Raw genomic sequence first — 16,146 nt, 5'->3', positions numbered from 1 at the left:
CTAGGCATGATGGCATGTGCCTGTAGTCCCAGCTAATTGGGAGGCTGAAGCACAAGAATCGCTTGAACACAGGAGGCAGGGATTGCAGTGAGCCAAGATCGCGCCACTGCACTCCAACCTGGGCGACAGAGCAAGACTTCATCTCAATATATATATATACCTAAAATCTCAATGCAATAGGTTACTTCTCAAAGATAGTTGAATTATTTTGCTGCTTACATGTGTGCAAATGCATTATGATTTTATGAAATTGGTTTGCCATGTATCCATCTCATCTCCTTGTGAAATTATTTGGATCCTAATCTATGTGACCCATTTCTCTTCATCATAATGCTGGTGCATTTGGGCACCGGCAGGTAAATGCACACACCATTCAGGGAACATTGTTAATACAGTACTACAAAACAGAATTCACAGCAATAGTTGATTTTAAGCAATTTCCTGAGTGTGTTTGATTTTTTTTTAATGGAACCAGAACATTAGCAAAAATAGTAATCCTGAATATTCAGACAGATGCCTGAAAATGAAACTTTATTTTTTTCTTTGATAAATTTTTAAGGAAGTGAATGCTTACTACCCTCATCTTAGATGCTTCAGATTGTTAACTTTTTTATGCATTGACTCCAGGGAACCTTTTGTTATAGCCTTTTCAAATTCTGATCAATGGAGGTAATTCTGAAAGCTAAGATTTATTTTTTGCAGTGTCATTAAGATGTTATATAATATGCAAATGTAAACGAGCTACTCTCTATTTTTTATTAATTATTTTATTTTTGAGACAGAGTCTCATTCTGTCTCCCAGGCTCGAGTGCAGTAGTATGATCTCGGCTGACTGCAACCTCCACCTCCCAGGTTTCAGCAATTCTTATGCTTCAGCCTCCCGAGTAGCAGGGATTACAGGTGTGTGCCACCATGCCCAGCTAATTTTTGTACTTTTAGTAGATACAGGATTTCGCCATGTTGCACAGGCTGGTCTCGAACTCCTGGCCTCCAGTAATCAGCCGCCTTTGCCTCACAAAGTGCTGAGATTACAAGTCTCAGCTGTTGTGCCTGGCCTAAACAATCTAATCTCTAAATTTTAGGAATTTACTTTAGCATCATTTTGTCTTCAATTCATTTCCCCAGCCCTATAGACTCAATAACTTTATCTTTTCCTTTGGAACTCTGAGTGAGCACAGATAAACTGTAAAATACAGGGACAAGCAGATTAAAGCTTAGGCGAAGACAGCCGAATACATTCATCTATGTAAGTTCATTGGGTACTAATGGTTTATTAAATTTAATCTTGTTTTCTTGAGCTTAAATGCTTTCTATACACCTGAGTTCCAGGGGATTTGTTTTATTACCATGATTAATTTTATCTTTCAGAGACTTCTCTATCACCATCCCTTGGCTTCAATTAAAAGCCCATGCGTTATGTAGAAGCCAGGGCAGAACTGGAAACTTCTGAATCTTGACCTTACCAATTTCAGTTGGCCTATGCTAGACATAGGCCAACTTACAATGGTGTATATGAGTTAAAAACCAAATTTTTTTATAGAATCTTAATTTTCAGAATACATCTTTAAACTAATAACCTTGTTAAAATAATAAAACTTTAGATTTGAGGATTTTTGGAAATAGTTATTGAGCCTTCTGTTTTCTTTTTTGGAGGTATAAAGGTGGGGTAGAGAATTGAGGAACCATGATAGAATTCTGCCTTATAGGTCTTTATAAATTATTGCAACACAGGGCTAATTTTATGAAAAGGAAAAGTGGCTAGAGATACCACCCTTTCTTTAGGACTGTGAAAGCTTTCAGATCTTCCCAAATCCCTGAGTATTCAAATGCAAATATTTTAGGGACTAGCACATCTAAATCCTTCATCAGTTAACAAAGAGATTAGATAACAGCAATGGAAAGGAAGGCACAGGGTTCAGGCTCTCTCTTAGCCCTGGGGAGGTACACTGAAGAGCAGCTACCAAGGGCACCTTGCACTTCCAGCTGGAGTCGGCCCAGCTCAGCGTTCTGAGTCTGTAAGGGCCTCACTTTCATTCAAAATTCCAGATAACAAAGCTTTTATTTCAGTTACTCAGAACCATGGTACCAGGAGGACAGTCTACCTATTTGCAAGCTGTAAGCTCTTCCCGTGACTGCTTGTGAGAATGAATTTCATATAAAAATATACTAGGGGATTGCATTTGAGTTGCGGCCCCATATTCTTAGCAAAGAAGTCACTTCAACCCAGGTTCATGCAATAATTTCCTTCAGAATTTGGGCTTTTGCCCAACACTTTCAAATAGAAGGGAACACTTGTACCTGTGACGTGAGGGCAGCAAGTTTAACTGTTTAAAAAATGTTGCTACTTACATTACTTACATATGACTCTTTTTTTTTTTTTCTTTCTCCAAGATAGGGTCTCACTCTGTCACCCAGGCTGGAGTGCAGTGGTGCGATCATAGCTCACTGCAGCTTTGACCTCTCAGGCTCAAGTGATCCTCCCATCTCAGCCGCTCAAGTAGCTAGAACCACAGGTGAGCATCACCATGCCCGGCTAATTTTTTAAAAAAATTATTTTTGGTAGATATGGGGTCTCACTATGTTGCCAGGGCTCACCTTGAGTTCCCTGAGATCAAGTGATTGTCCCATCTTGGCCTCTTAAAGTGCCAGGACTATAGATGTGAGCTACCATGCCTGGCCACTGTTTTTAATTTAGCTACTAAAAAGAGTATTTTTAAAAGATCTTCTGGGCCAGGCGCGGTGGCTCACGCTTGTAATCCCAGCACTTTGGGAGGCCGAGGAGGGTGGATCATGAGGTCAGGAGTTCAAGACTAGCCTGGCCAACATGGTGAAACCCCGTCTCTACTAAAAATACAAAGAATTAGTCAGCTGTGGTGGCAGGCGCCTGTAATCCCAGCTACTTGGGAGGCTGAGGCAGGAGAATTGCTTGAACCCAGGAGGTGGAGGTTGCAGTGAGCCTAGATGGTGCCATTGCACTCCAGCCTGGGTGACAGGGTGAGACTCCGTCTCAAAAAAAAAAAAAAAAAAAAAAATTTTGAGTAGTTTGTCAGTACAAAAAGTAAAAACAAAGTTAAGCTGCCTATAATAAATTGGAAAACATCATTACAGTGTATAATCCTACTATATAGCACCAGATAGGGAATTGAAACATAGTCATAATGGAAAAATATTAATATCTCTGCTATCATTTTAATTGTCTAATTTAATGAAGGCCTCTTATGTGACCAAAACCAACCCTCCATATGCTTCTTTAAATGCAAATAGAAGAGAAAAGCCATTTATCCTCAAGAGCAGTAATTGAACACACCATAAGCATTTGACCCATTCATCAAGCTTTCATCCCCAAACTTGAATTTCACTGGGTAGTCAACAAACAGCAAAGCAGCCTACAGGATAAAGTAAGCCAGTGCTGCATTTTTAAAGACTAAGCAAGAGATGAGCACTATATAGTTCCTGCTGTCCCCCAGTATCTTCCAGTGAGAGGAAGCTGGCATGGAAAACCCGAAAGGGAAGGACATGGGCACCTGAAAACATGCTGAGTTCCAGTCTGCCTTGTTCTAAAAGTGGTGCATTAATTATTTCAGGCCAATTAATTTGGCAATAAAATTTCCCTCATCATTATCCTTTTACCTATTTCATTATCTGGTTCTTGGAAAAAAGCAAGAATTCTTTTTTTGGAAATGTATGAGAGCCCTGGATCCTTGAGGACTGTCTGTTGCCAAATGAAAACAAAGTCGGTTATAGTCCCTGTTTTCAATTCTCCAGTTTCATTCCTGACAGGATAAGCCTATGACAGTTTCTTAATTTGGGAAATGAAAAGACGATAAAACCTCACAAATAATTGAAAAGAAATAGTTAATCACTTGAAGGACACTAATAAATTAGATACAATCATTCCTAGGATTTTACAGTCTCAAATTATGTAAACATCCTTATTCAGATGTACTGACATTGTTAACTTTTTTCAGTACTATTTGAAACAGCACTTGTGAAGGGGACTATTTAGGCTATAAACGGGTTTTGGCATGCCTGTCTTTTCTGAAAACGTTAGTTTATAGGAAGGAAATCTATTCCTTCAAAGCCTAGCACACACACACCCACTGCCTAGAAGAAATGTGACACCCCTTGTCAGCATCCCCTGGAGCCCACAGTGGGAGCATAACTTTAGTTCTCTTGGAGGAACATAAAAAGCTTATTTTCCATATTGCCTTTAGGATGGGCACCTGCCACTTACAAACCATATACAGCTTGTTCATGGCTAAACGTGTCCCAGAGCTGTCTATGTTCAGCTTCATATTAGTGGGCAGTTTCATGAATCACTGGCTTTGACAAAATGAAGCCCAAACCTCTACCACTTTGCTGTGTTGGGTCCCTCTGGCTTCACTGCAAGGGCTTTTTAAATTTTGGACCCTGTATAAATCCACACTGGACCAGAACCAAAAAAACCTGATTTGGGCTTCATTGTATTTTTGACTACAAGGACCGATGTATAATACTATCTCCCTATCCAATCATTCTTCTTAGAAGAGTCATCTGGTTTCTAGAACCAGGTAATAAAACTTGACACGTAAATAAAAGGAAATAGTTAATCACTTAAAATATTCTCTCATAAATTAGATAAATCATTCCTAGGATTTTACTTTCTCAAATTATAAAAACATCCTTATTCAGATATAATGACATTGTCAGCTTTCTCAGTACTACTTAAAACAGGACACGAAGGCTGATTTTTTGGAAATGGCAGCCTCACACCCATTATTTGAAGGTTAGAATGTGTTTTCTAACTTGCAGAACCAAGAAAGCTTAGTTTAGTGTGATCATAGTAAATCCCCAAACACAAGAATGAAAATACCTAGAGCCCACAGTCACCAAGTAACCACACTTAGTGGTCTGCCTGTGAAGCTGGTGCTCTGTCTGCGTCTTGTACTCATCATCTTCCCTCTTTTTTTTCCCCTCCCTTCTTCCTTCACTTTAAAGGAACATGGCTCTAGGACTCTCCTACCTCAAGTGATTTCGCAACAGTTATTCAGAAACAGATTGCTAAGCTGCCTTGGGGCCTTCCTCCATCCTTTTCCTCGGCCCTCTGGCCATCTCACTGTTCCTTTGCATCCAATTAATAGGATGGACAGAGGAAATGAAAAGATAGCACCTCAATGCGAGAAGATTCTGTTTCTCATTAAAGGCCCTGTTAAAAGATTTCATGGGAAACAAATTATAGCACAGCATGTCAGGCATGAGATATGAGGAATTTCACGTATACGGTTTTTACACCATAACCCATTAACTCTCAAATCTGAAGTGTGTTTGAAACATTTTAACTAGCAGACCAATAAGAAATATGTTTTCCCTGGCAAGTGCTTATACATGTTCAAATAAATATACTATTGAGGAGGGCACTGGGAAAAACTGTTAATAAGACATCATTTATCTGCTGCTTTCCATTTTGGAATCCTTTCTTCCATTGTGGCGGCCTCCTCTCTACTCATCTGCCCATATCTCACGGATCTCTTCCCATCTCATGAATCTGTTCCCATAGCAACTTGGTCAAGCTGGCTGTGTTTTCACAAGGGTTTCTGGAATATGAAAATTAGGAGGCATCACAGAAAAATGATCTAATAGAATTTCAGGTACTGTTAAGATCTGAGGGAAAAGACAGGAATCTTCCAAAATATCAGCCATGTAGCCTGTTTTAAGACTCACTTTCAAGATCCCCTGATGCTTGTTCATATCAATTCTATTTATTAAGAGGCAGGTTTTTAGGGTCAAGAACACTCTCCTGGCTAGGCATGGTGGCACACGCCTGTAATCTCAGCACTTTGGGAGGCCGAGGCAGGAGGATTACTTGAGGCCAGGAGTTCGAGACCAGCCTGGCCCACATGGTGAAACCTCATCTCTGCAAAAATACAAGTTAGCCAGGCGTGGTGTTTCATGCTTGTAATCCCAGCTACTCTGGAGGCTGAGGCAGGAGAATCACTTGAACTCAGGAAGCGGAGGTTGCAGTAAGCCAAGATTGTGCCACTGCACTCCAGTGTGGGCAACAGAGAAAGACTCCATCTCAAAACAAACAAGCAAACAAAAAAGCCACTCTCCTGTGAAAGAGTTCATATCGTTCATTAGATAAATATTTATTGAATAACCCCCAAGTAGATAGTCCTCTCTCAGTATGTTTAATTGTAATTAAAAAATAAAAAGTATCATAAAAAATACAAAGCACTATGGAAGTTTAGATATGGGGGAACACTTCTATGTAAAGCAGTTAGTTTCCAACATTTAATTTGTTAAGTCCTCTGCATTGCTCCCCACCACCTACCCGCTACATGACCAATTCGTTATTTCGCAGTTCTACCCAGCTACCAATCACAGGTGGCCAAGAGCATTGAAATGGAGTTATTACAGCTGAATTTTCAGAATAAATGTGCAATCTCAGCTTTGAAATGCAGCAAGTATGAACTCTGAGTAATAGTCAAAGTTTGCTCACAGAATCTATAACTACAACTGTTACCTATGACATTCTTTGCTAGGCTGTGTAGCTTATTTAGCGTGATCCATATGCCAGGCGAGCAACAAGGCCACCTGTGTTGCCAGCCGTACAGCACACACTCCTGACATTTCTCGCATTCTCATCGACTGCTAAGCTTTTAACTTTACATTCCCTGTCTTTTCCTTCCTATTCAGATCTAAGTAGAAACTTGATTGGCAAAAAGGCATATTATCATCAGTGACATTTGCATTTACCAAAAGGAGAGTAAGAAAACATTTTCACTGGCAATAAAATAAAAGCAAATGTTTTCTTCCACTTGTTTTGAAAGTTTTCCTTAATGATTTGAGGACAGTAGTTTTACTAGCTTTTAAACGCTTTTTGGAATTGAATGGAGGGGAAGAGTCAGGCGAAAGTGCAGTCACAAGATCAAGGTAGGTGAACTGCCTGAATAGAATGACTATGCACTCTGTGATCACCTTTTTGTGATCCCAGGGTTGATGAAATCCTCAGCCATGCATAGCTTTCTTACTCAATAATGTTGGCATAGAGACAATTTTAGATTTCTGTGTATTAAAACATTTACTATTAGTTCTAGACTACATTATTTGGACTCATAAGAGAGAAAAGACAATGGTTTGGGGCTTTTAAAATGGGAAGTTGTGACAGATTACATCCAAAAAATCCCTGTTGTCTTTGGGACAGTACTAAAAACAGAAAGGGAACTTGACAATTTCTGCAAAATATAATTAGCTAAGAGAGTGCAAGGTGGCTGTGAGTAGTTTTCTTCTATTCTTCTTCTCCAAGTATTTTGGTGGCCAGCTCTGCTGTAACCACACCAGCCTGAAGACAGAACTGAATGAGAAGGCCCTGTTAAAATATTTCATTTTACTTTCTAAAATTATAAAAACATCCTTATTCAGACATACCGACATTGTCAGCTTTTTCAGTACTACTTAAAACAGGACATGAAGGCTGATATTTTGGAAATGGCAGCCTCACACCCATTATTTGAAGGTTAGAATGTGTTTTCTAACCTGCAGAACCAAGACAGCTTAGTTTAGTGTGATCATAGTAAATCCCCAAACACAAGAATGAAAATACCTAGAGCCCGTGGTCACCAGGTAACCACACTTAGTGGTCTGCCTGTGAAGCTGGTTCTCTGTCTGCATCTTGTACTCATCTTCTTCCCTCTTTCTTTTCCTCCCTTCTTCCTTCACTTTAAGATAGAGCCAATAACATCCTATGGAAGTTTTACTAAATCATGGCACATTCACTTAAATCAGGGGTCAGCAAACTGCAGACTATAGTCCAAATAGGGGTCGTTGTCTATTTTTGTGAATATAGCATACTGGCACACAGTCATATCTATTTGTTTACAGACTCTCTCTGGCTGCTTTCCTGTTACAGCATCAGAGTTGAATGTTGCCGAGTAGTTGCGACAGATCCCATGTGGCCTAAACTCTTTCCTGTCTGGTCCTTTACAGAAAAAATAAGTTTGCTGGCTCTTAGTTTAAATCATTTTCACTCCATGATTTCACTATTTTTTGAGAGTAAAGCTAGAGATTAAAGAGAAAGGTAGGGAATGACACTCAGTGAAATTGATATGTTAACTGTATGAGGTTTTTCATTTATTTAGTATTATTGTTTTGAATCAGGGTCTTGCTCCGTCACCTAGGCTGGAGTGCAGTGGCACAATCATAGCTCACTGCAGCCTCAAACTCCTGGGCTCAAGCAATCCTCCTGCCTCAGCCTTCCAAATAGCTGGGGCAAGAGGCATATACCACCATGCCTGGCTAATTTGTTGAGACAGAGTCTCGCTCTGTTGCCCAGGCTGGAGCGCAGTGATGCGATCTCGGCTCACTGCAACCTCTGCCTTCTGGGTTCAAGCAATTCTCCTGCCTCAGCCTCCAGAGTAGATGGGATTACAGGTGCCTGCCACCATGCCCAGCTAATTTTTGTATTTTTAGTAGAGACAGGGTTTCACCATGTTGGTCAGGCTGGTCTCGAACTCCTGACCTCGTGATCCGCCCGCCTTGGCCTCCCAAAGTGCTGGGATTACAGGCATGAGCCACCGCACCCGGCTAATTTGTTAATTCTTTGTAGATACAGGGTTCTCCCTAAGTGCAGGCCGGTCTTGAACTTGTGGCCTCGAACTTGTGGCCTCAAGTGACACTTCCACCTTGGCCTCCTACAGTGCTTGGATTACAGATGTGAGCCGGGCTATATAAGATTTAAGGATAGAAGTAGATTCCATATATTTGTGCTATTGTGATTTGCCATGGATTGTGAAAATGTCAAGGGGGAAAACTAGCATTTATTAAGAATCTACATATTCTGGGTTCTCTGTTAGAAATTTTCTATGAAATAGGTTATATGAATTATGTCAAAAAAATTTTCCTGGAGATGGGATCTTAAAGAAAAACAAAAACAAGTAAACCAACAGCCACATGAGCACTCAGGTTTTATGGCCCCAGACACAGAAGGGGGCAGTTGGCTCCAGGGTAGCCGCTGACTGCTCATTAGTGCTCAGATACAAAAGGTTGTTAAACTTAAGTCTCCCAGTTTGAAATGCATTTTCCCTACCGTGCAAGGTCAGAAACTGATGACTTTGGAGGTACTCCCTGTAGTTCTCTTATGTGTACTATAAATGGAGAATAAAATGTAATAAGGTAGGAACATGTACATGCTTATTCAGCAAATTAATTACAGCATCTATGGGCACACAGGTATTTTGTGACAATTATTTTTTTCTAAATGGTGACTTTAAAAATCATAAACTTTTATAGCCAGCATGAATTAGACTTAATATAGTTTAGATTCAATTGCATTTCTAGAAAAAGAAACACAGGGATAGTAAGTGACTCATTTAGGCAGACTGGTATTGGTAGCAGAACCAAGGCTCTCATGCAGATCTTCTGAGTCCCTGTTCACTGTTCTTTTTTAACCGTGTTATATTTTCTGGGTTCATTTTTCATTTTTGGATCCATGTTGATCAGAAAGGGAAATTGACACAGTCATGGTGTTCACTGATTATAGACAAGACATCTCATCTTCTGTCAGAGTTGCTGGGAAATATTCAATCTAATTTTTTTCCCCTGTACACTCATACATTTTTGTTTCTTTCATTTTCAATATATGCCTTTTCAAACATATGTCTATTCTTTTTGGGCTTGCCTGTCTCTGTATATTCAGTTTTCTCTTGCAGCAATGCCTCCGTCTTGACTTTCCTCTCTGAGCCTGACTGATTTCTAGTTGAGCCCTTCGTTCTTGGCTTCTGGATCCCTTTTGAAACTGAGAGCAGCACTCCATCCCTTCTTGGCAGACATCTACCCTCCCTTTCAGAGAAGAAAGAGTCAGGTAGGATGTCTGTGAAAATAAAGAACAAAAAATGAAAATGACAGAGCAAGCCAAACAGTAAGAAAATAAGGCTTTGCCTGAAAGAAAAAAAAAATAGTACCAAAGGAAAGAGAAATAAAATGGTTCTGGCAAAATATATTCTCTTTTCTATTCATTCTGGGGGCATGCAGAGGGCTTACAGGGAGAGGAGATGTCATTTTTCAGGGCAGGGATGCTGTGTATCCCTCAAGCTGAGCCCAAACCTGCCTGGCCATCAGTGTTGCCCTGAAGAGCATCACCCCTGCCTGTCTTACCTAAAGTAATAAAGTCCATTATGGATCTCTCTATTCTACTCTCAACTACAAATGTTAGTGCAGTAATGAGCAGTGTCAGTTTTAGCAGCATGTTCATTCACAGTTCCTAGGCAAGCTTTTGCTTATTTCACATCCTCTGGTTTCAGACCCAAAAGTTATCTTCAAACTTCTTTTTTTCCTATTCAGGCAATCAATTTTGTAGGTTGAGCATGTCCTCATTAAGGGTTAAAGAATGCTTAGGGTTACCCGATAGTAGAGGGGAGATGTGAGAAATTTGCTTGTTTCTGCATCACTGGCTTAAGAAAGTGCTCTGTTCACTCACAGTCTCCAAGATAACATAGTCTAATCGCCCATTTGGGTGACCCAATTAGCAAACCTAGAGATGGTACCAGAACCAAAGTAGGGATTTTCTATAATGTTGCAAAAGGCAGAATGGGGTAGCAGGAAATGTCACACAGAGTGTCTTTTTTTTTTTTTTTTTTTTTTTTTTTTGGAGGAGGGTCTTACTCTGTTGCCCATGCTGGAGTGCAGTGGTGCAATCTTGGCTCACTGCAGCCTTGACCTGCCAGGCTCAAGCGATCTTCTCACATCAGCCTCCCAGGCAGCTGGGATTACAGGCGTGCACCACCATGCCCAGCTAATTATTTTTTGTGGAGATGGGGTCTCACCATGTTGCCCAGGCTGGTCTCAAACTTCTAGGCTCAAGCCATTTGCCTGCCTCGGCCTCCCAAAGTGCTGGGATTTCAGGCGTGAGCCACCATGCTTGGCCTACTGTTATTTTCTTGCTCTTTCCCCACTTACTTAGTGGGAACACACAGGAAATATGGCCAGAGGAACTCATAAAAATATTAGGGCTCAGAAACTACATGGTTTCACTTAGCCCACTTTATGTTTCCAAGTTCTCTTAGTAACATCGTCTTCCAGAAGCTGTCCCCAATTACCTGTTGATGCTGTTTTTCTGTGCTAACATCTGCCAGTCCTTGCCTTTGGCATTGGGGGTATCAAATGTAGCACAAATCCGCTGTCTGATGGAGTAGGGAATTTTGAAGGCTTTGGGGCCAGTCTGTGCAGGGAAAGTGCTGTCCTCTTGTGCAAAGAAAGTGATGGTTTCTCGTTCACTCTATAAACAAAATAAGGAACGCATGATCAGATCTATCTGAAAGCAGTCCTGACCAACACTTTCATTTTTTAAGAAAATCTGGGTTAACACACATGCACAAAATGCTTGCCTGTTGTGATGGACTCTATAAAATACATTGATAAGTTCCCCTTTCTTCTAAGATAGTAAAGAACTTCTCTAGTAGCCTAATAAATTGTGTACTGGAAATTTACAACAGCCTCTTCCACTCAGGGGAGTCACAATCACTAGCTTCCAGCATTAAAAGAGCTGTCAGAGGCCGGGCACAGTGGCTCATGCTTGTAATCCCAGCATTTTGGAAGGCTGAGGCAGGTGGATCACCTGAGGTCAGGAGTTCAAGACCAGCCTCGCCAACAGGGTGAAACCCCATCTCTACTAAAAATACAAAGAATTAGCTGGGCATAGTGGCAGGTGCCTGTAATCGCAGCTACTGGGGAGGCTGAGGCAGGAGAATCACTTGAACCTGGGAGGTGGAAGTTGCGGTAAGTTGAGATCCCGCCATTGCACTCTAGCCTGGGCAACAAGAGCCAAACTTCGCCTCAAACAAAAAACAAAACAAAATAACAAAAAAACTGTCAGGTGAGAGCAGAATTAGACTCTTTTTCTGTTTGTTTTTGCTCTCAGGCATAGCTCTAGAATCAGCAGGAAGAAGCTACCAAATGACAGATTTCAGTTCAGAGTGAGGAATGACCCTCTGATAGTCATAACTAATGGTGAATGGGCTGATCAAAGGAGCTGCCTAGGAAATGCCTTGTAGGAAATCTACAAGGGTATGATTGTATGTTGATTACCTTTAATTTTATTTTCTTCCCAAGTCCTAAAGTTGTGTGATTTTTATAATAAGTATCTTTATTTCAAAATTAAATAAAATTGTTTCAGAATTAAATTGCTTTGGTATAACAGAGCCAGCCTTGAGTCAGAGTAACATATAGACCAGCCTGTATAGTGGTATAATCAGGAAGGCTCCTGCCTGCCTACCTGCTTCTGGTTTAAAGCTGTCCAATAAGAATTTGTCATTTCAATATTAATCCTTATATCCAACAGGAAATCACACAGAAATGTGCCAGGCTGCAGTGGTTGCTAAGAAGTTTAGGTGGACTAACAGAATTTTCAGGACTGAAAAATATCCAATTGAATCACTTCCATGATTATAAGACAAAAGGGACTCTGCTGATGTAATTAATGTCCCTAATCAATTGACTGACTCAATTAAGAGATTTTTTATGGGTGGGCCTGACCTAATCAGGTGGTCCTCAAATGAGAAGAGATAGGTCTTGTCTGGAGGTACCTTTTCTCCTTGTCTAGAGGAAAGCAAACAGCCAGTCTATGAGCTTCCTATAGAGGGGGTCATGTATCTGGGACCTGAGGGTGGCTTCTGGGAGCTGAGTGACCTCTGGCCAACAGCCAGCAAGAAAATGGGGACCTTAGTCCTAAAGCAATAAGGAACCAAATGGTGCCAACAACCTGTATAAACTTATAAAAGGACTCTGAGCTCCAGATGAGAACATGCCCTGGCCAACACTTTGGTTTTAGTCTTATGACATAATAAATAAATGTCGTTTTATGCTTCTAAATTAGTGGTAGTTTGTTATGTAGCAAAAGAAAACTAATCCAAGGGGTAAGTAAAGCATCAGATCTGGGATTGAGTTAAGGGACTAGTTAGAACGTTTAAACTCCAAGAAGCTGTCGTTTGTCTTAGAAACTTGCCTGTTATGCCCTCCAAGTACACACATGCCCTTCCTTCCCTCCCTGAAATCCTGCCCTGATGCCTCTTCCAATTGTTAAATGTCTTCCTAATGTGGGCACCACAACCATGACGGCCTTTTTCAGCTAGCAGCCGGGCTCACATAAGTATAAACTATCAGGCTTGGTAGGTTGAAAATAGAGTTCTTAAATCTGTTAATTGAGAAAACTGATTGATACAGAAATTTCATTAATGATCGATAATGATTTTTGTCTCTCTGTAACTATTTAACACAGTTGCATTTTGAGGGCTCTGTTTTTGGAAACACAATGCATTAATCCACCAGTTCCAAAAGGATATCTCAGAAGAGATTCCAAGAAATGGCAGTTTCATGGTCACGCACATGTGAGAAATGCTGCATATCATACGCTCTTCTTAGAACCTCAAAGTACATGTTATTATATTAAACAGATTGTACTTACTGGTTTTAGTTATGTTCCTGGAATATTATAAAACAATATTCATCAAAACTATTCCAGTATTTTTTTTTTATTATTATACTTTAAGTTTTAGGGTACATGTGCACATTGTGCAGGTTAGTTACATATGTATACATGTGCCATGCTGGTGCGCTGCACCCACCAGCTCGTCATCTAGCATTAGGTATATCTCCCAATGCTATCCCTCCCCCCTCCCCCCTCCCCACGACAGTCCAGAAAAGAGCATGGTTTTTAGAAGCAGAAAGACCTCACTTTGGAGTAAATCTCAACACTTTCTAGTTCAGTGACCTTGGATGCTACCTTATCTATCTCAGCCCCAACTTCCTAATCAGTTATTTTGCATTTGTATAGACTCCACAGAAGTTATGAAACCTGGAAAAATTCACCCAGGTAGTTTGTGACAGAGGTGAAACTAGAATTCTGACATCCTAACAACTATACCAGTACTTATTTCACTATAGCACCCTGTTTCAAGACAAGTGCCAAGAAATCTACAGTGCTGGGTGGTTAAGGAAAACGTTCTCTGAGTACAGTAGGAAAGACTTCATGGAGGAGGCATTTGAGTTGGCCTGAAAGATAGGTAGGCATTGACCGAGTAGAAATTAGGTGGATAGGTGGTTATTCCAGGCACAGTGGACAATTCTGTTCTGATATATTGAATGGTTATAAAATGAACCTACTCAGCTTCTTCCTGCTTAAACTAGGTTACCAGATACATCATTTTTATCATGGTTTGTAAAATTTCTTCTAGTCTCTAAAAATGCAAATCAAGTAGGAATAGTATCCTTGCATATTTTCTGACTTAAGACTATGATAGAAACTAGAAGCAGAATTTTTTTTTGATTCTATACAAGTTAACATGGTAGCTGCCATTGTCAATGCCAAAGACGTGGCTTATCAATGAAACTGAAAACATTGGAAGTGTCCATGCTAAAGGATCCCAAGGGAAAGAATTGGCCTCTGAAAGCCCTCATGGCACCTGTAAATTGTTGACCGAGCTCTCTCTTCACTGTGGGCAGAAGAAAAACCACCTTGATGCATGATATCTTCAGAGAAAACTGAACAAGTTGATCTTATTTGAAGGTGAATAAAGTATTATATGAGATTGAATCTAAAAATAAGTAATTTTTCAATTTACTACACATTAATAAGTGGGTCCCTATTTCCCTCTTAAAGTTTTCAAATTTAAATATTTTCCAGGCATAAGGATGACACTTTATGTAACATTTATGATGCATTCTAAAAGACATCTGGGCCAAGTAATAAGAATCCTGTAGATACATCACATTTTCTGATTGTTTAAATTAAATATGCAGAGGAACAGTAGATCTTCATGCTCTGCACATCTGAGATAAGCAGCTGCTACCTGGTAAGCTAAGGGAGTTGTAAATCAATGAGAAATTCCAACTATTCTGTCTGTTGTAACAGACAAATTATCCCCCAACTTCCAACACTTTTGGAAGAAAGATAAGAGAACTGCTTGAAGGGAAAATTGTAACATGCAAGATTCCTTCAAGTTGTTTATATTGAAAAGATTCTTTAATAATGTTACATTAATAAGGAATGATGAAATAAATTACTTGGGAATTCTTCCTTTCTCTTCAATATTTGCAAAATTGTTTTATTCCAGTCTGCAATTTTAGACTGTTGACACTGTTGCTTTATAGAATATTGGTTGGCAGTAATCATTAGGTAATTCAATAGGGTTAAATTTAAGGGGAACAACTTTCTTCCAAAGACTGATACAATAATGACCACACTAAAGCGTAAAACAGATATATTATCTTGGTCAGAAAAATAACTTTTAAGTGTGAAGGTGATATGACGGACTGGGTTTGTTTGAAAAATCACTTAGATCAGAGGCATGAAGGGATATGTCAGGGATGAGGCTGAACATGAAGGATCAAATGCCTTCAATGAGGATGATTATTGCATTGACTTAAACATTTAAAGCAGTATTTGAGATAGATATCTTATTAATATTTAAAAATCAACATTTAAAGTATTTTATACATCTTAAATCTTGATCCTATATAAAATGTTAATTATATAAATATATCTTACTAATGTATTAAACCACCTAAATGTCTTTTCCTGCCTAGGGGACATGAAGTATGATGTGCTTTAAAAATTGATCTATTATTCCTAACTCACCAATAGAGACCTGGGTCTAGAATGTATCCTGCACCTCCTCAGGTCATCCCAATTTCTCAGCACTTTTTGCGTCTTCACTTTTGCTGGAACCATTTACCAAAAAATTAAGTCATTTTAGGGAAAAGAGGACAGTTTTCTTTTCTTTTTGAGACAGAGTCTCTGTCACCCAGGCTGGAGTGCAGTGGTGTGATCTCATCTCACTGCAACCTCTGCCTTCTGGGTTCAAGCAATTCTCCTGTTTCAGCCTCCCAAGTAGCTGGGACTACAGGCACCCGCCAACACTCCCGGCTAATTTTTTGTATTTTTAGTAGAGACGGGGTTTCATGTGTTAGCCAGGATGGTCTTGATCTCCTGACCTTGTGATCCGCCTACTTCGCCCTCCCAAAGTGCTGGGATTACAGGCATGAGCCACCGCACCCAGCCAAGAGGACAGTTTTTATGCATTATATGTATTACCAGATGTGTGTCTTTCCTGTGAGTCAGACAATCCCAGGATTAAATGGGTTTGAGCAATCATTCAACCAAGACATCCATTTGTA

The 16,146-nt window shown here is 40.0% G+C and overlaps 1 protein-coding gene across 8 annotated transcripts in view; it reads right to left on the bottom strand.

Annotated features, from left to right (window-relative positions):
• Window positions 1-16,146, bottom strand: part of UNC5D (unc-5 netrin receptor D) — a 557,242-nt gene that overhangs the window by 11,009 nt on the left and 530,087 nt on the right. For all 8 annotated transcript variants that reach the window (XM_003830743.6, XM_008956162.4, XM_008956161.4 and 5 more), the window contains one exon: window positions 11,073-11,251. In XM_003830743.6, the coding sequence (XP_003830791.3) occupies window positions 11,073-11,251 (179 nt within the window). The remainder of the gene's footprint in view (window positions 1-11,072; window positions 11,252-16,146) is intronic.

Source organism: Pan paniscus, chromosome 7 (genome assembly GCF_029289425.2).
Source record: "Pan paniscus chromosome 7, NHGRI_mPanPan1-v2.0_pri, whole genome shotgun sequence".
Taxonomy (NCBI): Eukaryota; Metazoa; Chordata; class Mammalia; order Primates; family Hominidae; genus Pan; species Pan paniscus.
The sequence above is the reverse complement of the archived record's forward strand: the minus strand, read 5'-3'. Positions and strand labels throughout refer to the sequence as shown.